Source organism: Salmo salar, chromosome ssa06 (genome assembly GCF_905237065.1).
Source record: "Salmo salar chromosome ssa06, Ssal_v3.1, whole genome shotgun sequence".
NCBI classification, from domain to species: domain Eukaryota; kingdom Metazoa; phylum Chordata; class Actinopteri; order Salmoniformes; family Salmonidae; genus Salmo; species Salmo salar.
In genome coordinates this window covers 40860958-40885582 of record NC_059447.1, presented here as the reverse complement: position 1 = coordinate 40885582, position 24625 = coordinate 40860958, and the positions used below count along the sequence as shown (strand labels likewise).

Genomic DNA, 24625 nt, shown 5'->3' with positions numbered 1-24625 from the left:
CCTCCAACCCCATCTTACACCCACCTCCATCTTCCCTCCTCCGTAAGTGTCACCCTCAGAGGGCGTACGCCCCTCCCCCGTTCAGTTTCTCTACCCGTCACAGGGCTGAAATAGTAATGTTCAGGACTAGATAATTGGCCCCATCGGAGATGCATGGGGCTGGATGGAGAGAATGGGAGAAGAGAGGTAGAGGAGAGGCAATCAACAGGGAAATGAGACAGATGAAATACAGGAGAGGAGAGCTGCTCCCTTCCTCCCTCCCTTCCTCCCTCCCCATATTCAGAAAGGTGGGGTATGATGAACGACCCTCCAGCCTCCACCAACAGCCTTACTGTCAGCAGGTTACATGTATCGAAGGGTTTCATGACGGACAGTAAAAATAAACACAGCTTTTACATATTGTGCTGGAACTGATTTCTTTAGAACGGCCTATAAGTCTCTCCCCTGTTATTACTTTTGGTATACGGGAGTTCAATACCATTGACCAGCTAGCCTCTCTGTGGCCCTGATATTAATGGATTGTTTGGTGCAGTTAGGCTTGTTGAAAGTTCTCCAGAGAGTTTCCAGTCGTTATTAGAGAAGAAATGGAAAGAGCGTTAACACATACTGTATTGGTTTTAGGTTTCACGGCACATCCATAGTAGAGCGCACCTACACACACGCACGCACGCACGCACGCACACACACACACACACACACACACACACACACACACACACACACACACAAATACCTTCAGACGAAAGAGCAGAAGTGGCAGGTAAGCGAGTGGTGGCTCCGCAGGGGACTGCATTGTCACAGCCACACAACGCTTTCCCACAATCCCCACTTTCAGGCGGCCCTGACAATGTCCCTTCCTCACAGCCGGGAGGCACACAAACAAAGACAGGCAGGTGGGTAAACACACACCTGCGTCCCCTTCACACACACGCGCATGCACAACTGCACACACATACAAACACACACATACACGCAAGCGAGCGAGCTTGCACACACACCACACCCACACAGTCTGGCACCAGGAAATGACTGTCCTTTCTCATCGGGACCTTGTGAGCGAATTCAATTAATCCCAGTGTGCAACATGGCTTTCTGCAGCACGAATGTTGATAAACTACAGATAGAGAGAAGCAGGGAAACAGTCAGCTGGGTGGAAAACAAGAGAAAACGGCTGGTTAACCCTTACAGTGCTGGTCCCCTGATCCCCCCTTATAGGGCACCTTGGTTTCCCTGAACCCCCTCTACTCGACATTCTCCCACAACGCAGCTAGTCTTTGCTCATCTAAAGCAGTCCTGTGAGCGTGCACACACACACACACACACACACACACACACACACACACACACACACACACACACACACACACACACACACACACACACACACACACATTACAACATGGTAAATATCTGTTATTAAATAATCCTGATGTGTGCGGCCTCTAGTAGGCCTAAAATGGCCGCCTCACAGGTCTGGAGGGTTTGGATCTGTGCCAGCTTGTTTTGTCTCCACTCTCCTCTCCTCTCCTTTCATCTCCCTTTGTCTCCTCTCCTCTCCTTTCTTCCATCTTTGTCTCCTCTCCTCTCCTTTCATCTCTTTGTCTCCTCTCCTCTACTCTCCTTTATTCTCCCTTTGTCTCCTCTCCTTTCTTCTCCCTTTGTCTCCTCTCCCCTCCCATAAGTTCTTCTCCCTTTATCCCCTCTCCCCTTCTTTATTCTCCCTTTCTCTACTCTTCTCTCCTTTTCTCTCCCCTATTCTTCCCTCCCCTACTCTCCACTCCTCTCCGAGGCTGCAGAGAACCAGGCCCTCAATTAGTCACTGGCTTTGGTATAATAAGGTAATTTTGTCACCCCTTGTTGAACTCTGGGTTTGGGGGACAGATGGAGAGAAAGAAAGAGGGAGAGGGAGAGGGTAGCGAGGCGGACGTTGAATGGGCCACTCTCGAGTGCCGCTATCTGGGCCAATCACAATCACACAATCAACACCCACAACAGCCGTTACATAAATTAACAGGTCACTTCAACCTCAACCTTGCCTTGCTGGTCCACAGCATGCACACACTCACTCACTCACTCACTCTCACTCAGACACTCAGATACTCTCAGTAAAAAGAAATGGATCCAAGGCCCTGATTGTGAGCCATTTGGAGATGGAGAGAGAGAGAGGAGTAGGCCATTAATTGGGATGGAAAACACTAGAGGAAATCTGGTACAGGATTGAAGGGTGAAGGAGCGGGAAAGCGGGTGACTTTAATAAATGCTGCAAAACAAAAAACACAGGAGGAAAAGGATACAGGCAGGGAAACAGAATTCCAAACACAAACATAAACACACAAAACAAAACACAGACAAACAGAATCCCTCTCTTCCTTTCTCTCTCTATCCATTCTCTCTGTCACCGCCGCCGAACCTTTTCCTCCTATCCCCCATCACACTCTGTCTCTTCTCTCATCTGTGACATCTACTTTTCCTCACAGCAGGCAGTGATCCCTTAACCCTTTCACACCTACCATCACACGGGGTGTGATCGTTCTACAGTGGTCCCTGAAGCGTACGATCACACCCCGTGTGATTAGAACACTCATTTAGAACGCTCATTTAGAACGCTCATTTAGAACGGCCAGTTTTGAATGACGCAACAATCAGCATTTGAGCTGGCCACATTTTTTTCAGAAACTATTTACACAAACACAGTCCTTACAAAGTTATGTCCAGAATGTGAGCAGTTTATTTTTGGATGCATTGTTCAGATATTCACAGAAGTATCTACAGCACAACACAATCATCCAAACCGGAAAAATGTAGGCTACATTAGTCCTAGCGCTAACTGAGGAAAGATTGACCTAACACAAGCGGTCATATTTTCTAACTCTCGGCTACAATATGAATTAGCTAATAGCAATTACTATGTATAATTAATCACATCACGGGTGAGCTCACCGTTGATCGAAATAATTAGGTAAAACACTTTCTAGAAATTGAAAGTAATCCGTCGATTAGTTTCAGCACGCAGCCATGTATTTTTTCCTCACAGAAACCGAAGATAATAAGAGAAGACAAGATGAGTTTGGTCTGTTTGTTTGCATGTTGAAGGGGTGTGTCATCTACCGTCACATCCCACCATTAATTTCCGGAAGTCCTCAAAAAATGAGTTTACTCTTACTCACCTCATTTTGTTACAACATCTTTGGTCAAACAGACGATTACGTGAAACCCAGAATGCATTGTATGTCAACAAACATAGCTCCATACATATAGCTGGAATTAGCTTAGCTCATCATAATCAGTACAACCTTCAAAACATTATTTTACACACATACTATGCGCCCATTACAATTTATGCAAAAATCGGAACGCATGATTTATCACGGGTAATTGAAAAACGTGAATAAAATACTAATACTAATAATACTAATAATACCACACAAAACATTTTATGATAGTGATTTATTGATACAAATGGCGCGTGCAGGCAGTCAATCACGGTAACCTCTCACTCCCACTCTGAGCCATTCAGTGTTGTTGTTTATGTAACAATCACATTCTGGAATGGAGAGAACGTTCGAACATCACGTGCATAAAAAAAACTCATGCTGGGGCGACCGTTCGAGATATTTGGAACTCACGTGTGAAAGGGTTAAAGTCTTACTGTCAACCCCAATTTCAGTCTTTACCCAACCCATTGAAATTTAAAAAGAAAAAACTCATTCAGGTGAGAAGTTGTGGGTGGGGTGAATTGTTCATAAGTATTAATTTTGGGGGCGGGTAAATGTAGTTATACCTGATCCCAATTACCAGAAGTTCACTGGCAAGCTCTGATAATGTAGTTATGTACATCGCCAACAAATACAAATCTGGACCGTTAACTCACAGCGGTAAGGCGCAGAGTTCCTGACATCTATTGCCACTTGCAGTGTCAGTTTGACTCCGCCATGGGGCGCAAGGAAATATAGACAAACATTTATTGTGGTATTGTTTTGGGAAGAGAGGTGCAATCATCTCCTTGAAAAGGAAGATTCTGGGCTCAATTCAATCCAACCCGCATGGCAGTATTTACACAGGTGTAACGCCCTGGCCATAGAGAGGGTTTTTTGTTCTCTATTTTTGGTTAGGCCAGGGTGTGACATGGGTGGGCATTCTAGGTTTCTTTTTCTATGTTGGTGGGTTTCTTTGTTTCGGCAGTGTATGGCTCTCAATCAGGAACAGGTGTAGATCGTTGTTGCTGATTGAGAGTCATACATAGGCAGCCTGTTTTGCCTTTGGGGTTTGTGGGTGAATGTTTTCTGTTTAGAGTTTGTATCATGACAGAACTGTTGCTGGTCATTCTTTTTGTATAGTGTTCTTTCGGTCATTAAAAACCTTACAAGATGAACACATCCTCCGCTGCACCTTGGTCTCATTTCAACGACGGCCGTTACAACAGGAGCTCTTTTCCAATGGTCAACTTAACTCAGATTGGCCTTGGGTCTTTTTTAGTATTTTTATTACAGAGCCCAATTAGCTGCTGCTGTATACAAACCTACCGTACAACTACCAGGGTGACCCCTCTCTCAGGTATGTTTTCACTTTTCAGAATTAGAAGTCTGTTAGCACGCGTTAGGAAAAAATACAACTTGTTGACATGACCACCATTGTCATCTATTTCTTGTTACTAAGGATGCAGCTACGAATATAAACGTATAATCCTCATAGCCTACATGTTTTTTTTTATTTCTTCATAAAAGCACATTGATGTGTGTGGAAACGGTAAGAAAAAATGTAAAATGTTGAATTGTGCCTTCTGAATTTTGAGTAACGTCAGTAGCCTAGTCAAGGAAGCAGCATGCAAAATATGTATATTACAACACTCCACTTACCAAGACCATTGCCAAATAATGTATGCTGTCACCTGCTTTTAAAGTAAGCCTTGAGGTGGTACCACCCAGCACATCTAGAAGGGAGTGTATTTCATACTGAATCCCTCCCTTGAGATAACATAGGGATCATCAACTAGATTCAGCCGCGGGCCAATGTTTTCTAAAGCAGATGGTCAGGGAACCGGAACATAATTACAAATCATTTGCAGACTACAAGAAGCCCAAACAGATATAATGTTTGACTAAAACATAATCATTTCAAACCTTGCTTACATTTGTGTACAATTACTTTTCTCTCGATTATAGACTATTTGGGAACAGATTTCTTGAATTAAAATCACCTCGAGCTGATTTCCTGGTGTTTTTAGTCTATGTCCAACAATCCATTTTTAAAAAAAAGTATATTCATATATACATAATTTTTTTTTATACATTCTAACCATTCTGATTTATCCCAGAAACCGATGAGTTGGGCCAGAGGCAGAACACACGTGGGTAAAGCTGAGTTTAGAAAATGTGTCATTGGCTTTGAAACTCTAATTGGTTAGAGATGGTCCAATTGGTGATGACTTTGTTTTGTACAACACCCCTCATTTTGACGTCTCCACAAACGACTTCAATGGCAGTCTCGGACTGAAGTATGGAACAAACAGAGCAGTGAAAGAATTCTGTTTAGTCGTCAGGCAAGTTGACAAGGACTTCTACAGGCGATACACAGTTTACTGGGACTTTCCAAATGTTCTTGGCAGGGTTGAGGTCAATTACATTTCAAGTGAGTCAATTCAGGAACTAAGCTCACATTCCAATTCTCCTGAATACTTTTCTATGAGACAAATTTGTAATTGTAATTTCAGTTTACTTCCTGAATTGACTGAAGGGCAATTCCACAGTAACGGAATTAGGCTGAGACTCAGCAGATATTTTACTTTAAAATGTATACCAAACAAACCACAGTGCACAAGGACTACTTTTAACAATTTCCACTGAAAATGTTACAAAAACACATTTACATGAAGAACTGTGCAGATATAAAGTTTGTAAAAATAATAAAACTGGGCCTTCCGAGTGGCACACCAGTCTAAGGCACTGCATCACAGTGCTTGAGGTGTCACTACAGCCCTGGGTTCAATCCCAGGCTGTGTCACAGCCAGCTGAGACTGGGAGACCCATGAGGCGGCGCACAATTGGCCAAGCATCGTCCAAGTTAGAGGAGGGTTTGGCCGGATGGGATTTCCTTGTCCCATTGTGCTCTAGCAACTCCTTGTGGTGGGCTAGGTGCCTGCAAGCTGACTCGGTCACCAGTTGAACAGTGTTTCCTCTGACACGTTGTTGCGGCTGGCTTCTGGGTTAAGTGAGCAGTGCAGCTTGGCAGGGTTGTGTTTTGCCTCTCCCAAGTCCGTAGGGGAGTTGCAGCGATGGGACAAGACTATAACTATGAAATGGATATCACGGAAAAGGGGTTAAAAACTATATTATAATAATAAAACTGAGGGAGATTACTGTAATTCTGTTACCAAACTTTGCATATGCACAGTTTTTCCAGTAAATGTGTTTTATTATTATTTACTGTGTACTTTTTCAAAGTAATTATTGTGTGTAGAGTTCTATGGTTTGTTCAACTTTGAAATCAATGGTTTTTGTTTGGCATACATTTTAAAGTGAAAAATCGGAGTTTCAGTGTAATTCCATTACTGTGGAATTGCCCTAAACTTAAATGGATATGACCACAACCCTGGTCCCTCTGTTTTCCTGGCAACAGGCTGTGAAAAAGGCTTTCTGGAAACATCAAAAAGGACAGGCAGTCCACTTTCCCAATAGAGTACGGAGACCTGGTGAAGTTGGGTCTTTCTATAAACTAGGGGACCAGTGAGGATTTCCTACACTGGACAACTTGTTACAACTGTTGATTAGTCATTGATAATAATCTTGAATATTATGTCTTGTCTTCCTTCACACCTGGTTCCAATCCCATCAATTACATGTTGTGTATTTAACCCTCTGTTTCCCCTCATGTCCTTGTCGGAGATTGTTTGATTGTATGTTTGTGTATTATGTGTTGGTGCGCGACGGGTTTTGTACCCACTTTTTATTATTTTTGTAATTTTGGTTTTGGAGTTTTGTGAACCACTGATTAAACTACTCCGTTTTATACCAAGTTCGATTCTCCTGCGCCTGACTTCCCTGCCACCAACACGCACCCATTACAATAAAGGTAAAAAAAGAGAGGATCAGAACTATATACAATAAAATTCCCATGTTGATTTAAAACATTATTTTCACATATTTATTAATAATAATTTGAATATCAATACATTGGCAAGGCCTAAACATTTTTTAAGTGAAAATCTTTGAATTTGAATAGTCAATGTTTCTATGAACCCTGCTTAGAGGATGTATAGTCCTAGTCCAATGTTGTATAGCTGGAGTTATGGACCAGTTAGCATATATTCACTTTCATTCCTTAAAGTACACATGTGGAACTGCATGAAAACCATTTTAAATGTTTTATCCCAATGTCACACATTGGCCCCATTTATTTATTGAAATACCCAACCAACTGCTTAGGGTGATGAGAAGTCATAATGCACTAGCACCTGAAGCACTTTCTCTCTATCCCTCTATCAATGTGGTTCCTCTCCCTCGGCCAAGCTCTTTCCACCTCCTTCTGCCCTGTATCTCTCTTCCTTTGTCTCGCTCTACCGCCATCCGTGTTCTAACGCTCCACAGAGCAGTCTTGTAGCAGGCATTGATCCATCTGTTATCCCCTTACCGCTGGCACAGCATGGGTTACTTCCTCAGTCATCTTTGGCCAATCCCTTGCATAATCACACACACACACACACACACCTTGTATTAAGACCATATCTTAAGGCTTGTACACATTACACCGAACGTGGCTCTAGCATTTGTCTGCCGATCGTTCAGCGCGCCGTGTTTTCGGGACCACCCACTGTAGACGGCCAACTGCCAACATTTTCACACGATGTAGAATCGGTGCGCACTCTGTTCAGAGGTGCTAAGTACTCTCGGCCAGCTAACACTATTGGTGTGTCTGAGCCCTTAGCGATAACCATGTCTAACACCCAACACATATAAACACATGGACATGTTCGCAAACACACACGCGCAGCATGGACAAACACACACATACACACACATCCTGACCCATTAGACCAAACCCGACCCCAATCCCAGGCCCAAATGCAGCAACCTCTTAACACACACACACAATTGGATTCCTTCTGTCCTTGGCTTCTGATACAGTCCACTGCACACCCTTTATCCCACCCTGACCTGCAGAACCCTTTTGATTCCATCTAAAAGGGTTCTAAAAGGGTTCATCCGTGTCCCTATCTAACACTCTGCCGTTCTAAACTGGGTCGCTGTATTAAGGTTTGTCCTGATGGGTGTCTGATAGGATTCTAACAGGCTGCACTGCATGTCCCTTTCTGCTCATTTTATCCAAATCAACAGGTAAAGCAACGATGATCAACTTAGTGGCATCCATTTAATCATTCACCTGCCAGTCTGTTTTTTTTAATCGATGCTCAAAAAAAAGACATGAATTAATAGACATTAGTTCATGGATTAAACTAAGAGAAGATCAGCTTCTCCTCTGCATGTCCCCGTAGCACTTTCTGCAGTACAGCTCTCTCCTTCTCTCTGCTGCTCTCCTCTCAGCGCTGGATCTCTAGTTACTGCTCAGTCTCAGTATCAAATTACAAACTCGGCAAACACTGCTTTTACTCTCTCCATCTCCCTCTCTCGCCCTCTTTCTCTCGCCCTCTCCATCTCCCCCTCTCCCTCTCCATCTCTCCATCTCCCCCTCTCCATCTCTCTCTCTCCCCCTCTCCATCTCTCCCCCTCTCCATCTCTCTCCATCTTTCTCCCTCTCTCCCTCTCTCTCTCTCTCTCCCTCTCTGACACACGTACTGACACATGCACTGACCATCACAAACACACACACAAACAAACCTCTCATACACAGCGTCCTCGCAATCTTCCTCCCTCTCTCTCTCTCTCTCTCTACTTGAGACACTGACACAAACACAAATACACCCACACACAGTGACAGACTTTAATGCTCAAACACAAACATACGTCACACACAGAGAGTGGTGTAAAGTATTTAAGTAGAAATACTTTTAAGTACTAGTGTTTTGGAGTATCTGCACTTTACTTTGACACCGTTTACTAAAGAACAAAATGTACTGTTTACTCCATACATTTTCCCTGACAGCCAAAAGGACGTGTTACATTTTGAATGCTCAGCAGGACAGGAAAAGGGTCCAATTCACGCACTTGTCAAGAGAACATCCCTGGTGATCTACTGGCTCTGATCTGGTGGACTCGCGAAACACAAATGCTTTGTTTGTAAATTATGTCTGAATGTTGGAGTGTGCCCCTGGCTGTCTTAAAACCGTCGGGTTTGCTTAATGTTCGGAATGTGAAATGATTTATACTTTTACTTTTGATAGTTAGGTATATTTTTGCAATTACATTTACTTTTGATACTTAAGTATATTTAAAACCAAATACTTTTAGACTTCTACTCAAGTAGTATTTTACTGAGTGACTTTCACTTTTACTTGAGTTATTTTCTATTACTCAATACTCAAGTATGACAATTGGGCATTTTCTCCACCCAGTGCACACAGTCTGTTAGCAGTCTTCTGTTAATAAAAAGCTGGGGATAACTTAAGACCCCTGGACACAAAGTTGATCCCTGACATATTATATTTGATATACTTCTGGCTGACACACACACACACACACACACACACACAGATAGAGACATGAAGGATATACTCGACCAGCCCCTTACACACATATGCAAACACACTCCAAAATGCATACAAATTATTTACGATTAGAGTTTGTGTGTATCTGTGTACATGTGTGTTCGTACGAGTGTGTGTGTATTTGTGTGGTTACGGCATCCGTGGAATGCCAAAGTAGCAGTGTGTCTGCGCCTCTGTACTGTAGGACCTAACTATAACCCACTGCGAGTGACACACAAGGACAAGAGCATGAATAAAGCAATGACTACTCAATACACAACCACATCTAACACATTAGTTCCAACGTGACAGAACGCAAGCCACCAGTGCTATGCGTATGTTTACCTATGCTGTACCTATGTTAGCCAGCAGCGTAACATCCTGCATCCTCACTGCTGGCTCGGAAGTTAAGCAGGGTTGGTCCTGGTCAGTCCCTGGATGGGAGACCAGATGTGGCTGGAAGTGGTGTTGGAGGGCCTGTAGGAGGCACCCTTTCCTCTGGTCTAAAAATATCCCAGGGTGGTGACTTGGGACATTGCCCTGTGTAGGGTGCTGTCTTCTGGATGAAATGTTAAATGTGTGTCCTTACCCTCTGTGGTCACCAAAGAGCCCATGGCACTTATCGTAGGGGTGTTAACCCTGGTGCTAAATTCTCAATCTGCCCATCATGGACACCTAATCATCACCCAGCTTCCAATTGGCTCATTTATCCCTCTTCCTTAACTATTGAGAATGTGTTCTCAGTCAACTTACCTGGTTAAATGAATGTTTTGTCATTTTTGGGGCTGTACATGTGAATCAGTGCTATGATCAAATACTAGGTAGCCTGGCGAGGGTAGGAGCGTTGGGCCAGTAGCCCAAAGGTTTCTGGATTGAATCCCTAAACCGACAACGTAAAAATCGTCCATTCTGCCCCCTGAGCAAGGCAGTGAGCACCCAACTACTACTCCCCCGGTGCTAATAATGTTGATTAAGACAGCCCCCCTACCTGACTGATTCAGAGGGCTTGGGTTAAACGCTGAAGACACATTTCAGTTGAACACAACGCGCAACTGACTCGGTTTCCCCTTTTCTATGCTGCTCATTCTCTCTCACACATGCGCACAGACGAACACATGCACGTCCACTCCAAGTCCAAAGGGAAGTGCTAAATTGGAAGGAGACATGTAATTAACCCATCACAAAGCAACAAACTGGTTCTTTTCTGTTTCCAAATCGACTGTCACAGAGGACGGGGAATTTTCCCCTTGTTGAGAAAAATTGCTGTCTGCTCGCTTGGCAAATTCCATTTCAGATGACACTCTACACACAGCCAGAAAGACAGACACACCCAAAACAAACACACACACACACACACACACACACACTTAGTGAAAGACAACGAATGTCTTAAAGAAACACGTGACTGAGCACACAAGCACACACACCTCCTATACTTAAAGCCCCAGTTCTTCCTCCTCATTCTTTGCCATCTGTGCCAAGGCAAGCCGTGGCACCATCTGTGAGTGGCTGGCACGGTCTGGCACGGTCTGGCCTGCCAATCATCAACCACATGGGTAAATACACAAGTACTGGAATAGACTGACTGACTGTGTGAGCCCTCTGCATGATGGGCCCCTCCCTATGAGGGGCCCTGTGATCTATAGACTACAGCAGGATGTACACCAACCCCATCACATTTCACTTCACAGCCACAAAGATACACAGGGACTTGGTTGACAACGTTGGACTTGGTTGAGGACATTTGGCTTGATTCAAAACATTGGGCTGGTTGAGGATGCTGGTTGGTTGGCTAAGAACAAATGAAAGATATGTGCTCATTATTCTAGGGAAGACAATCCCACCACAGCCTATAAATAGGCTGCTGACTGGTCTAGGTCTGTGAACTGGAGTTTTAGTACTGTGTGGGGATAGAGGAACTGAACTGAAGAGGCCCACATGTGGCGGGAGAGGCAACACAGAAACAGCTCTTAAAACACAGAAGCAGAGAAGGCACAGAGAGACAAGCAGCACAGCACCAGCAGAGCCATGGGTCCCTGATCTATAGGACAGTTTACACCTCCAAGCGACGTTCCAAGCGACGAACACACACTTGCAGAATCACTGTATTTAACCAGGGGCAAAGTGTCCGCACTGCAATGTGTTATGTGCAAAACACATTATGGCAGTGTGTAATGTCAAAGTCTCACTCTCAGCTCTAACTTATGCAAACACACACTCTGTACCATGCAGACACACACACACAAGTTTATTAAGCTTGACTAGAGCAGTGTCCTCTCTGACAGTGTCAGGGCACGAAAGCACTATAATTGCCACTCTGTGAACTAGGCAGGCTAGGCAGTGGGCCAATCAGAATTACCCTGTCGCTGGAAAACTGGGTAGAGGCCTGGGTAGAGATAGAGATACAGACTAGAGGTCGACCGATTATAATTTTTCAACGCCGATACTGATACCGATTATTGGAGGACCCAAAAAAGCCGATGACGATTAATCGGCAGATTTTTTTTTACATTTATTTATTTGTAATAATGACAATTACAACAATACTGAATGAACACTTATTTTAACTTAATATAATACATAAATAAAATCAATTTAGCCTCAAATAAATAATGAAACATGTTCAATTTGGTTTAAATAATGCAAAACAAAGTGTTGGAGAAGAAAGTAAAAGTGCAATATGTGCCATATAAGAAAGCTAATGTTTCATTTCCTTGCTCAGAACATGGGAACATATGAAAGCTGGTGGTTCCTTTTAACACGAGTCTTCAATATTCCCAGGTAAGAAGTTTTAGGTTGTAGTTATTATAGGAATTATAGGACTATTTCTCTCTATACGATTTGTATTTCATATACCTTTGACTATTGGATGTTCTTATAGGCACTTTATTATTGCCAGTGTAACAGTATAGCTTCCGTCCCTCTCCACGCTCCTACCTGGGCTCGAACCAGGAACACATCGACAACAGCCACCCTCGAAGCAGCGTTACCCATGCAGAGCAAGGGGAACAACTACTCCAAGTCTCAGAGCGAGTGACGTTTGAAACGCTATTAGCGCGCACCCCGCTAACTAGCTAGCCATTTCACATCGGTTACACCAGCCTAATCTTGGGAGTTGATAGGCTTGAAGGGGTGGGTATAATTTGTGGAACGTTCCAACAGGAATCTGTTCCAAAAAACGTAAAGTAAAAGGTTGCCAACCAACAACGCATACAAAGTAGCAACGCATACAAACCTAGCTAACTAGCTGCCGAATAGGCATCAACTCACCACGTAGCTTATTCTTAATGTTTGTCCATAGGCAACCAGAGTGAGGACAGACATTTTTCGGAATAAACGTGATGAGTAAAAAAACGCAATGAAATAGACCTCTCCCTACCTGGTATCTTATTCTGCCGCTATACAACTTTGTATGCGTTGTTTTTTGGCAAGCTTGTTATTTACGAAGTTTTTGGAATAGATTCCTATTGGAACATTCCAGAAATTATACCCACCCGGCTTGAAGTCATAAACAGCGCAATGCTTGAAGCACAGCGAAGAGCTGCTGGCAAAACGCACGAAAGTGCTGTTTGAATGAATGCTTATGAGCCTACTGGTGCCTACCGCTCAGTCAGACTGCTCTATAAAATCATAGACTTAATTATAATATAATAAACACACAGAAATACGAGCCTTAGGTCATTAACTTCTATGGGCTAGGTGGGACGCTTGCGTCCCACCTACTCAACAGCCAGTGTAATCCCGTGGCGCGATATTCAAATACCTCAAAAATGCAAAAACTTCAATTTTTCAAACATATGACTATTTTACACCATTTTAAAGACAAGACTCTCGTTAATCTAAACACACTGTCCGATTTCAAAAAGGCTTTACAACGAAAGCAAAACATTAGATTATGTCAGCAGAGTACCCAGCCAGAAATAATCAGACACCCATTTTTCAAGCTAGCATATAATGTCACATAAACCCAAACCACAGCTAAATGCAGCACTAACCTTTGATGATCTTCATCAGATGACAACCCTAGGACATTATGTTATACAATACATGCATGTTTTGTTCAATCAAGTTCATATTTATATCAAAAAACAGCTTTTTACATTAGCATGTGACTAGCATGTGACTAGCATTCCCACCGAACACTGCCGGTGAATTTACTAAATTACTCACGATAAACGTTCACAAAAAACATAACAATTATTTTAAGAATTATAGATACAGAACTCCTCTATGCACTCGATATGTCCGATTTTAAAATAGCTTTTCGGTGAAAGCACATTTTGCAATATTCTCAGTAGATAGCCCGGCATCACAGGGCTAGCTATTTAGACACCCAGCAAGTTTAGCACTCACCAAAGTCAGATTTACTATAAGAAAAATGTTATTACCTTTGCTGTTCTTCGTCAGAATGCACTCCCAGGACTTCTACTTCAATAAAAAATGTTGGTTTGGTCCCAAATAATCCATTGTTATATCCAAATAGCGGCGTTTTCTTCGTGCGTTCAAGACACTATCCGAAAGAGTAAATAAGGGTGACGAGCATGGCGCATTTCGTGACAAAAAAATTCTAAATATTCCATTACCGTACTTCGAAGCATGTCAACCGCTGTTTAAAATCAATTTTTATGCCATTTTTCTAGTAAAAAAGCGATAATATTCCGACCGGGAAAGCCTGTATACGTACAAAGAGAGAGAAAATAAATACATCTCGGCCCTCGTGCACGAGCGTGAGTCTCAGAGTACTCTGACCAGCCACTATCCAAACGCGATAATGTGTTTCAGCCAGAGGCTGCCTCGATATCATTCAGCTTTTTCCCGGGTTCTGAGAGCCTATGGGAGCCGTAGGAAGTGTCACGTTACGGCAAAGATCCTCAGTCTTCAATAAAAAGAGCCAAGATGAACAACAACTTGTCAGAGAGGGCGCTTCCTGTTTGGAATCTTCTCAGGTTTTTGCCTGCCATATGAGTTCTGTTATACTCACAGACACCATTCAAACAGTTTTAGAAACTTTAGGGTGTTTTCTATCCAAAGCCAATAATTATATGCATATTCTAGTTACTGGGCAGGAGTAGTAACCAGATTAAATCGGGTACGTTTTTCATCCGGCCGTGTCAATACTGCCCCCTAGCCCTAATATGGTCGAATCCGGAAACTATCATCTTGAAAACAAAAGTTTTTTCTTTCAGTGAAATACGGAACCGTTCCATATTTCATCTAACGGGTGGCATCCCTAAGTCTAAATATTCCTGTTACATTGCACAACCTTCAATGTTATGTCATAATTACGTAAAATTCTGGCAAATTAGTTCGCAACGAGCCAGGCGGCCCAAACTGTTGCATATACCCTGACTGCGTGCAATGAACGCAAGATAAGTGACACAATTTCATGTTAGTAGGCAATATTAACTAAATATGCAGGTTTAAAAATATATACTTGTGTATTGGTTTTAAAGAAAGGCATTGATGTTTATGGTTGGGTACATTGGTGCAATGACAGAGCTTTTTTTGCAAATGCGCTTGTTAAATCATCACCAGTTTGTCGAAGTAGGCTGTGATTCAATGAGAAATTAACAGGCACCGCATCGATTATATGCAACGCAGGACACGTTAGATAAACTAGTAATATCATCAACCATGTGTAGTTAACTAGTGATTATGTTAAGATTGACAGTTTTTTATAAGATAAGTTGAATGCTAGCTAGCAACTTACCTTGGCTTCTTGCTGCCCTCGCGTAACAGGTAGTCAGCCTGCCATGCAGGCTCCTCGTGGAGTGCAATGTATGGCAGGTGGTTAGAGAGTTGGATTAGTAACCGGAAGGTTGCAAAAACGAATCCCCGAATCCCCCCTGAACAAGGCAGTTAACCCCCGTTCCTAGGCCGTCATTGAAAATAAGAATGTGTTCTTAATCTGACTTGCCTAGTTAAATAAATGTGCAAAAAGTTATAATAATAAAACAATTAAAAAATATATATAATAATCGGCAAATCGGTGGCCAAAAATACCGATTACCGATTGTTATGAAAACTTGAAATCGGCCCTAATTAATCGGCCATTCCGATTAATCGGTCGACCTCTAATACAGACCTCTCTACCCTCTAACACTCAGCTCCCTCCCTCGCTGCTTATCATCCCCTGGCTCCTGGCTCGCCACACAGAAACTCAACCATAGGGTCAAGAGGGACAAAGGTCAGCGACCTCACTTCCTCCTTCCTGTTGTGGTTAGTTAAGGTGTGGCTGCGTTCTATTATGACCTTTTTTCTCAGCTCATTATGATTCGCTTTCAGTATGTCTCAGACTACTACAGTATGTTTGTAGAGTAGCAGATTTCAAGAATATATCTGGCCCACATTGCTGAATGCTGAGGTAATTTTCCTTTGTTTTGGTGGCTAGCGCTAATACCGCTCGACTAGCCGATGTGTGCTGCACCGTGACTAACCACAATCTAAAAGCTGATGCTGAGCTCACTTCCTGTTGCGGAATGACTGGGAGTATTCAGTTTCACCATTTCTCTCCACACTTTCTTCTCCCCCTATCCTTTACTGCCTGAGGGAAGTGCAGAGCTGGTTTATTCAGTGGACTAGTAACAACGAAAACACCTGGGGAGGAGTAGAGAGAAGGTAACAACGGAGATACGAATGCAGTGGTGTGGACGTGTAGACATTGTCCACCGCTGGCCAAATCAAACAGATCAGCTGCTTGCCCAAACACAGCCAGGTAATCCAGGAGGAATCACTGTGGTTTTACCTGTTATTCTCTCATTTCTACCACTTTAATTAAGGGGGAAAGAATAAAAAACTCAAACAGAAAGTGTTTATTTTTCCATTCCTTAAATCTGGTTAGTGGGATTAGACTGAAGCTGGAGTTTCAGGATTTCAGGCCTCCTCCAATGGCATCTTAATGGGGGGATTGGATACTTAAAGGTGCCAGTCTTGGGTGAGGGGAGAGAGAAAAAGAGAGGGGGGCGTAGCCCCCGTTGAATGGGCTCTCGAGTGATTTTGGATCTCTAGACAACATTCCATCAAATACACTGACATTATGCAACTGAGGGCAATGGAGGACAGTGTGTGAAGGGGAGGGTGAAACATCAAAGGTTAGTTAACCCCTGTTCGATCATAAGTATTGCTAGAGATGAACACTTTGGGAGAAGAAGCTAAAACTGTTAAGAGGTCACAAAACCTTCCGGAGGACAACCTTCTGAAAAATACCTTATTGGAAATTCTTTCTAACGATTCCCAATTCGGATTCTCATCTTTGTCATACATATTTGATGTTTTAAAATGACAATGAAAAGACATTTGGTTTCTTTTCATTGTTGTACTTCAGCATATCGGCCATCATATCCTTTTATTGGCATATTTTTTATTCTCTCTGCTTTCCATGTCTTTCCTTCAGTCAAAACTCAGAACAAAAAGAAGAGCTAGACATCCAATCAAAGGAAGTCACTTCAGTCAGAGAGGGGAAGTGAGATCTGAAAGGCCACCAAACGACATGTCAGATGACAAGAGACTGTCGGAGTGGCGGTTGCTGCAACGATACCGCCACATTCATTCATCACACCAGCACCATAGTGGCCCAAATGGCCCAGGGAAATATTGAGCGGATATAGTCTGAATATTACTCATCGTTACTTCTCCATTTCAAATGGCCCGAGTGGAGCAATTAACCCTCAGATCGGTAGATCACCCTGTGAACGACTCTAAAACCAAATACCGCTTCACTTCTCACATCAGACAGCCACATTTCATTAACATTGAGACCTAATTTCAGAGACTTCCACAGACATTTCGATCAGACTTTTTCCAGAATCCAATGATATTTTAGCTGCTCTTCTGACATCAGAGGACCACATAAACCCTGTACCCCAAATAACACTGTCCCTACCACTGCCACTGCCTCTGTCTGTCAGTATCACCACTGTTGCTTTGTAAGGCACGTTAAAATGAGGTGTTTACACACACACCCCAGTGTCCAAATAAATCAGTTCAAAAAGCTTCTTTTTTTTATCTGGGCCCCAATTTCACACACAGCTGATTGAGGTTCCTGTTCACTTAGCACAAGTCATTATCCCCAAACGAAACAGATAAAAGGAAAGATATGTAATAACAAATTAAGGAGAGCCCCCCATGAAACAAGAGCATGGTTCTACCACTTACTCTTCTCTCAGTACTGTTACAAGAGTTCTGCTCTGAAGCCCTGGCCTGGTGCCACAGTAAATAGTTTAGGACCAAACAGGGATCTTTAGCATGAAGCTTCACTGCCCATATGGGACGGACAAAGAGACCAAATGCTTCTGTGTGTTTGAGCGGCTAAGATGAGTTTATTTGTGAGGTACTAAAATATTCGAGAAACCCTCACATTGGACCTTATGAGGCATCGGTCTTCAAAGGAATTGGCAAGAAAAGAGGTGCTTGAGAAAATGCCAGTCAGAGAAATCTGTTTGCTGTTCGAACAGTGCTTTCAACTGGGATAGGAGGATGGGCATTCGCTAGTATTTGTGCTCGTGATCCACAATATGGACTCAAGCATTATGGACTTTGAACAAAGAGTACACGCTATTTACTTTTCATTTATCATAATATTTTACCTCCAAAAATCAAACTTGATGTCCAAGAGCTTTTGGTTTCCTGCTGTTAGTGTTGATTGCTTTAACTTGGGATGAGAGGAGGATTGGATAGGTGTGCTCGTGCACGTGCATGACTTATGCAATATGTTGGACCTTTGCATGTCAATGCCTCATTTTGGATCCAAATAAAGCATTTGAAATGTGTGCGTTTCACAGATGGCTGCTTGGAGATCAACAGCCAAGAGAGTCCCAGAAGACTGAGCATGCATAACCACCTGCCATGATCCAAATCCATCTTCATCTACCCCCCATCCTCTTCCTCATCCTTTGCCTCCCCTTCACCTCATAGTCCTCTGTCCAGAGTGAGACTGTGACAACTTCATTTCCATGATGTCTCTGGGTGGTCTACCATAGTGATGGAGATATGGAGACATTAACTGTGCTCTTTAATATTCAGAATCATTGAGAGCATCTTGACTGGCTGCAACACCACTTGGTATGGCATCTGCTTGGCATCCAACCGCAAGGCGCTACAGAGGGTAGTGCATATGGCCCAGTACATCACCGGGGCTGAGCTCCCTACCATCCAGGACCTCTATACCAGGCGGTGTCAGAGGAAGGCTCTAGAAATTGTTAAAGACTCCAGCCACCCAAGTCTGCTCTCTCTGCTACCGCACGCCAAGCGGTACCAATGGGATCCATCAGCATGTAATCAGTGGTATTTGAGAAGGATCTGACTGAGTTCTGGTGTGGATTAAGTAAATCCCAGGATTCAACGTTTGGGGAAAGAATTCCATGTTTTCCCAGGGCAGCATTGGGATCAATCTGGGGCTTGGGGAATTTCTGGCCCTGCCGAACTAGATAAAGACTATGAGGCATCTGGGTAAATTTATAAGGGCTTTATGTATTTAATGACTGGAGGGGGGTGGAGGTGGGGTTTTATCCAAAGCCAAGTAGTGGTTATTGGGTAAAGGTCGAGAACGGAATTTCCCCCACCACACCACCAGAACAGGGGGAATGGTTTGACAGACGCACCTCAGAGTCTACGCTCGATTGAGAATGACATTCCTTTCTATATGTATAACCTAGAATCAGCTCTTTCCTTGAATGCGACTGGAGCTGGATTTAGATATGACCTAGATTTAAAGGAGTAAGTAAGACTGCTGCACTCAAATCAGAGTTCTTCTGATACCGCCTATCCAAAACATGCATTAAAACATCATTGTAGAATGTCGCCATCTATTTAAAAAATATCCCCTCTCTATCTCTATAACAGACACATATCTCTCTCTATCAAAGAGAGAGATAGAGAGAAGGGGAGACAGATAGAGAGTCACACAGAGAACTAATCTCACTCTCACACTCTCTGAGTGCTTGACTAATGTATTATAGAGCCATTTGACCAGGAGTGGTACAGGATAGAGAGCTGAATTACTGTTAGCCAGACTGTTAGCCAACCAGAAGTAGGACACACTGGGTTAATAAAGAGGAAAGGGGTTTAATAAATGACAGGATGAGCTGATGACCAGCCCCTCCGTGACATGACTGGGGACTGGGGTGAGGAGTTGGTGAAGAGAGGGAGGGGAGGGGTGTGGTGGCATGCAGTTGGGCTATATGGTAGGTGCCAACAGCTAGCTCCGTGACCACAAAGCCCTGTGGTTAAGTTTCTGTGTATTACTCTGTAGAACATCTGTTATTATTTTATCCCGTCATGTTTTCGCTCTGCTTTTGTCATGCTGACAATGTTCATCCTTCCAGTAACCGCTCTGGATAAGACTTTGACCTTTTATTTGCTCCAGAGGTCAAAAACCCCTCAGAGCGTGCAATAGAGGGAGGGAGGGAGGGAGGAAGGGAGGGAGGGAGGGATAAAGAAACCCATTTTGGTCACAACAGTGCTTGGGGAAGATCCTTCCTATCCCTCTCGGTCTGTGCTGGCAGGCCGGCAGGCCGGCAAGGCAGGCAGCCGTCTTCCCAACAGTCAGCTAAAGTGAGGCAGGCCGGGCAGGAGCCTGCAGCTGTCTACAGCCCTGCTTAAAAAAACCAGACTGGAACAGCCCCCGGTCAACCTGTCCCCATCCCCTCCAACCACTTTAGAAGCCCTCCCGTCCCACCCACCATGGGAGAGTCACTCACCACGCCAAGGGGGTGACAGCCTTGCAGGATTTGGCTGGTTCAACAATATACACACAGATGGGTTCTCCACTGCTCCCTCATGCCATACACTGACACGTCAAGTCCAAACAGGAGGTTTAAAAAATAACGAGTTGTTTTCAATCCTCCGGAATAACTCTGTAATGAGCACAATGCTGTAATTGCTCATTTGCCTCTCTACCCCACTCCCCCTTTAGTCCGCTCAGACCCCTCAGCTCATGTTTCAGGCTGATGAAACGTGTGTGTGTGTGGGTACTGAAGCTCCAGCAACACTACACATGAAACTACACTAGCACCACAACACACTACAGGATAGAGCTGGGACAATAAACCAAAAATGATCATTAATATGGGTGATTGTTAATGGGACAATTGATGGCTACAGCATCAGACTTGTAGTAGTAGTTTAAAGGAAACGTTTAAAAAAAAACTTGTTGCACATTAAATGTTAGAAACTATCCTTCTAATTATCGTCATCGCATCAATTCAGGCAATTTATCACAATATGGATTTTTTGGTCCATATCGCCAAGCTCTACTACAGGAGAGCTGACCCAGATTCCCATCATGCCACTCTCTATCTGTGTGTTCCCCATGTTGTGACTGACGACGAAGTTCACTGTATTGCGACGTTCCTCTCTGATTCTATGAATAAACATGCCCTCTTGGCTGCATTCGCAGCAGAGTCTAAAAGAACCGCTGACCCTAAATGTTCTGTGATAGCGGTTCCAGAACACTCACCCTTTAGATGGACTATTTTACGCCCAAGGAAGCGTGTAGGCCTTTAGGAGACATACAGGAATAAAAACGGACGTCGGTGTGCTGTAGGACCAACACATCCATATTGGAATGAGAACAGGAAACGACAATGATGCTCTGATGCGCTGCTGAAAGAGGACATGGTTATCTAATTGGGTTATCACACGCAAGCCTGACAGAGTCACACACTTAGAACCTATGGTGAGTTGTCTGTCAACTGGCATTTCACGCCTGGCCTTCAAAGTGTTGACCCTAAATCCAGTGGTGAACTTTCCTCGACGTCAATCACGTAAGCCATACGGACAATTAACTCTTATCTACCGGGTCGAGGCAGTCTCTACATTACAGATGTATTTCTCTAGCGAAGGAATGAGTCTTCTTTACTGGTTCTACTTTTGCAGCATCTTTGATAGTACATCCTGGTCCTTCCAATAGCAACAGTTGGAGAGAGATCAAAGTTGCCACACAGCTGAGCTGACTTACAGAAGAAAACTCTAAACATGTTTATCACTATGTGCATCGCAAGAAATATTGCAACAAAGCCTTATAAGTATAACAATACAATGCCGTATGAACAGGACAGTACATTCGGAGAATAAGCTTTAGAGGATTTAAGACCTAGAGCATGTTGACAACATGAGCCGCTCTGCATTCTTGCCATATTTCTGTTATGAAGTTTGAACTTGTGAACGTCAGTAGATGGCTCCAGTTCTTTTGGAGGGAAGTTCGGAGTGGAGGGATTTAGGCCTTAGCCTCGAATTATACTATTCCATGGAATTTCCTGGAAGAACAGGCCCTGCTTTTCATCAACAGGGTAAAACACCCTGGGGTGAAGAGAAGCAACACTCAGGGACATTTTCTCAAGGATTCCCCTACACCTCAGAGAAGCGCATCAAACCAGAGAGCAGGCAGTGTTTAGATTTGTTTGCCCGCACATCCACAGGGAATTCAATAACAGGAGAAATAGATCGCTTTATGGTTTTATACCAGTTGCTAAGCAAACTGGCTCAAAATGACAGAATGCCACTCTCTCTCCAAAAACTCCCACCTCCACAGAGCTTCTCCACAGAACTTCTCCACAAGCCCCCCCACCCTGTCTGTCTGTCTGTCTGTCTGTCTGTCTGTCTGTCTGTCTGTCTGTCTGTCTGTCTGTCTCTGTCATGCTACACCATCTGACTGAAGACATCCTGGAGTAGGAGACATGAGACTTGGGGGAAATAGTGACTAAAGGCAGACATGTTCTCCGTAATATGTAGGTCTATCATTTATGTTCGAAATTCCCTTGAGGAGCCCAGATTTTGTGGCTAGGCCTCATCTTAACGGTCAACAAACACGTTTTGCGTCTGACTTAAATAGCATTGCCAGTTTTGCTTTTACATAGTACTCTATTTACAAGTCTATTGGAACAGTACGGTAGTTCGACTACAGAGGCATTTTTTACTATCCAGGGAGGGAATGTCGTAACTGTTAAGACGAGTCCTTTAGCTGCGCTCATATCAGAGGACAACCTTTATTTCACCTTTGGTGACCTATAACCTTGCAGCAGAACCAGACGCAGCAGCTTCCCGCACCACCAGCACCTCAAGGCATGAAGAAGGAAATCACGCAAACTTCAGAGCATTGGATCAGTTAGTCCTGCCTTCTTTGTAACATTGTAACTGTTTCTGAGACTTGTAGCCTAACTGCGATTGATAGACCACATCATAACATTTCCCTCAGCAAAATGTTTACCCTGCACTAGACCATCCGTTTGTTACACAGTAACAACTCAGCATCCTTTAGTGTTATTATTACTGCTTTGTCACTAACAAACAGTTCACCTCACCCTGGGTCCATAACAATAGAATGAATCACAATGAGGGCTAGTCACTGGCTACCTGAAGGCTTCGTGTGGTTTTGCGTGAGCTGTGAGATAATGATTCCCTCATTAATGCAACCTTCAAGAGCTTCCTATGATTGACGTGCCATGATAAAGTAGGCTTCATGAAAACAAACCAACCTTCATAATGCCGCAAGGTGTGTTCACGCCTCCATGGCTCCTTTCGGCTGAATTGTCACGGCTGCTGCTGCCAGTCCGAGGACTCCCGTGGTCCATGTACCTTCCGTTGGTGTAAACTCCCTCCGCCCCATAGACCGGGTGCCCGTGAGCAAAGGCAGCCGCCGAAATGTCCAGGTATGCCCGGGTGCCAGTCGGAGGCTGCACGGTGGCGTCATTGTTGTTCAACCCCGCTATTTGTGTCGCGTCCTGTGCCGGAGAGGATGCAATGGTAGGATTTAGCAAATGTCCCGACACAGCCTCGGAAGCGTGTACCCCTGCCATCATCCACGGACGTTACAGCAACACATTCAACCTAGTGCATTGGCCCATTGTTTCAAAACATGAGTCCACGGCTGTGTAGCCCACATAAGATCATCAGTCCACCGACGAAGCGCAGTCCACTGAATCTAGGAGAGACTGATTGAACCGTCCGCGTCTGGCTGAACAAACTATTGTCGCTCGAAAACGAACAGATTGTGTTCCGTATGTGATCTGGTGTGATTAGCTAACTGCATGGATTCATAAGGAGTCCCCTTAGAAACAGTTCTGGCTAATAAAAAGGCGTTAATTAGCGTTTACACGCGCTTTCGTTTTTCTCCAAGCTTCTTGTTTGCGCCGAGGCTGCATGCAGAAGAACGTCTTATTCGCTTGGTCCCTACTCTTCTATCCGCTCTTGCAGATGTACATATGCAGTTATATACAATGCGCTGTTATGTGAGTTGCTCGCTTGTCCCCTCCCTACACGATCCATGTCCGTGTGCGCTAATTCACACACACACACACACACACACACACACACACACACACACACACACACACACACACACACACACACACACACACACACACACACACACACACGTACACATTATTAACGTTCCTCACACACACACACAAACACACACACACTGAAATGATGTATGTTCATTCATACCACAACTTGTAGCCTAAGCCATTTCTAGGCTAAAAGACATTAAAGTATTAACAGCAGAGGAGGCTGGTGGGAGGATCCATAGGAGGACATGCTCATTGTAATGGCTGGAATGGAATATGGTTTCCATATGTTTGATTTGTTTGTATACCATTCCCTTAATTCCATTCCAGGCATTACAATGAGCCGTCCTCCTACAGCTCCTCCCACCAGCCTCCTCTGATTAACAGGGAACGTGAGTGAAATATGTCTTATCATTAGGCTATTCTCTAAGGCTTTTCGAATGCATATTTATTATCAAACCAAAACTTAGGTCAGGGAGACTCTGGTTATTCCAGAGTGGCGCAGTGGTCTAAGGCACTGCATCTCAGTGCTAGAGACGTCACTACAGACGTCCTGGTTCAAATCCAGGCTGTATCACAACCAGCTGTGATTGGGAGTCCCATAGGGTGGCGTACAGTTGGCCCAGCGTCGTCCGGGTTAGGCCGTCATTGTAAATAAGAATTTGTTCTTAACTGACTTGCCTGGTTAAATAAAAAATGTAAT

The 24625-nt window shown here is 43.8% G+C and overlaps 1 protein-coding gene across 1 annotated transcript in view; it reads right to left on the bottom strand.

Moving 5' to 3' along the window:
• The window catches only part of LOC106607294 (inactive phospholipase C-like protein 2), a 101690-nt gene extending 77759 nt beyond the window's left edge, over nt 1–23931 (bottom strand). Inside the window, exon 1 of the mRNA XM_014204112.2 lies at nt 23110–23931. Within this exon, the coding sequence (XP_014059587.1) occupies nt 23110–23433 (324 nt within the window). The 5' untranslated portion in view covers nt 23434–23931. The remainder of the gene's footprint in view (nt 1–23109) is intronic.
• Between the last annotated feature and the right edge of the window lie 694 nt (nt 23932–24625).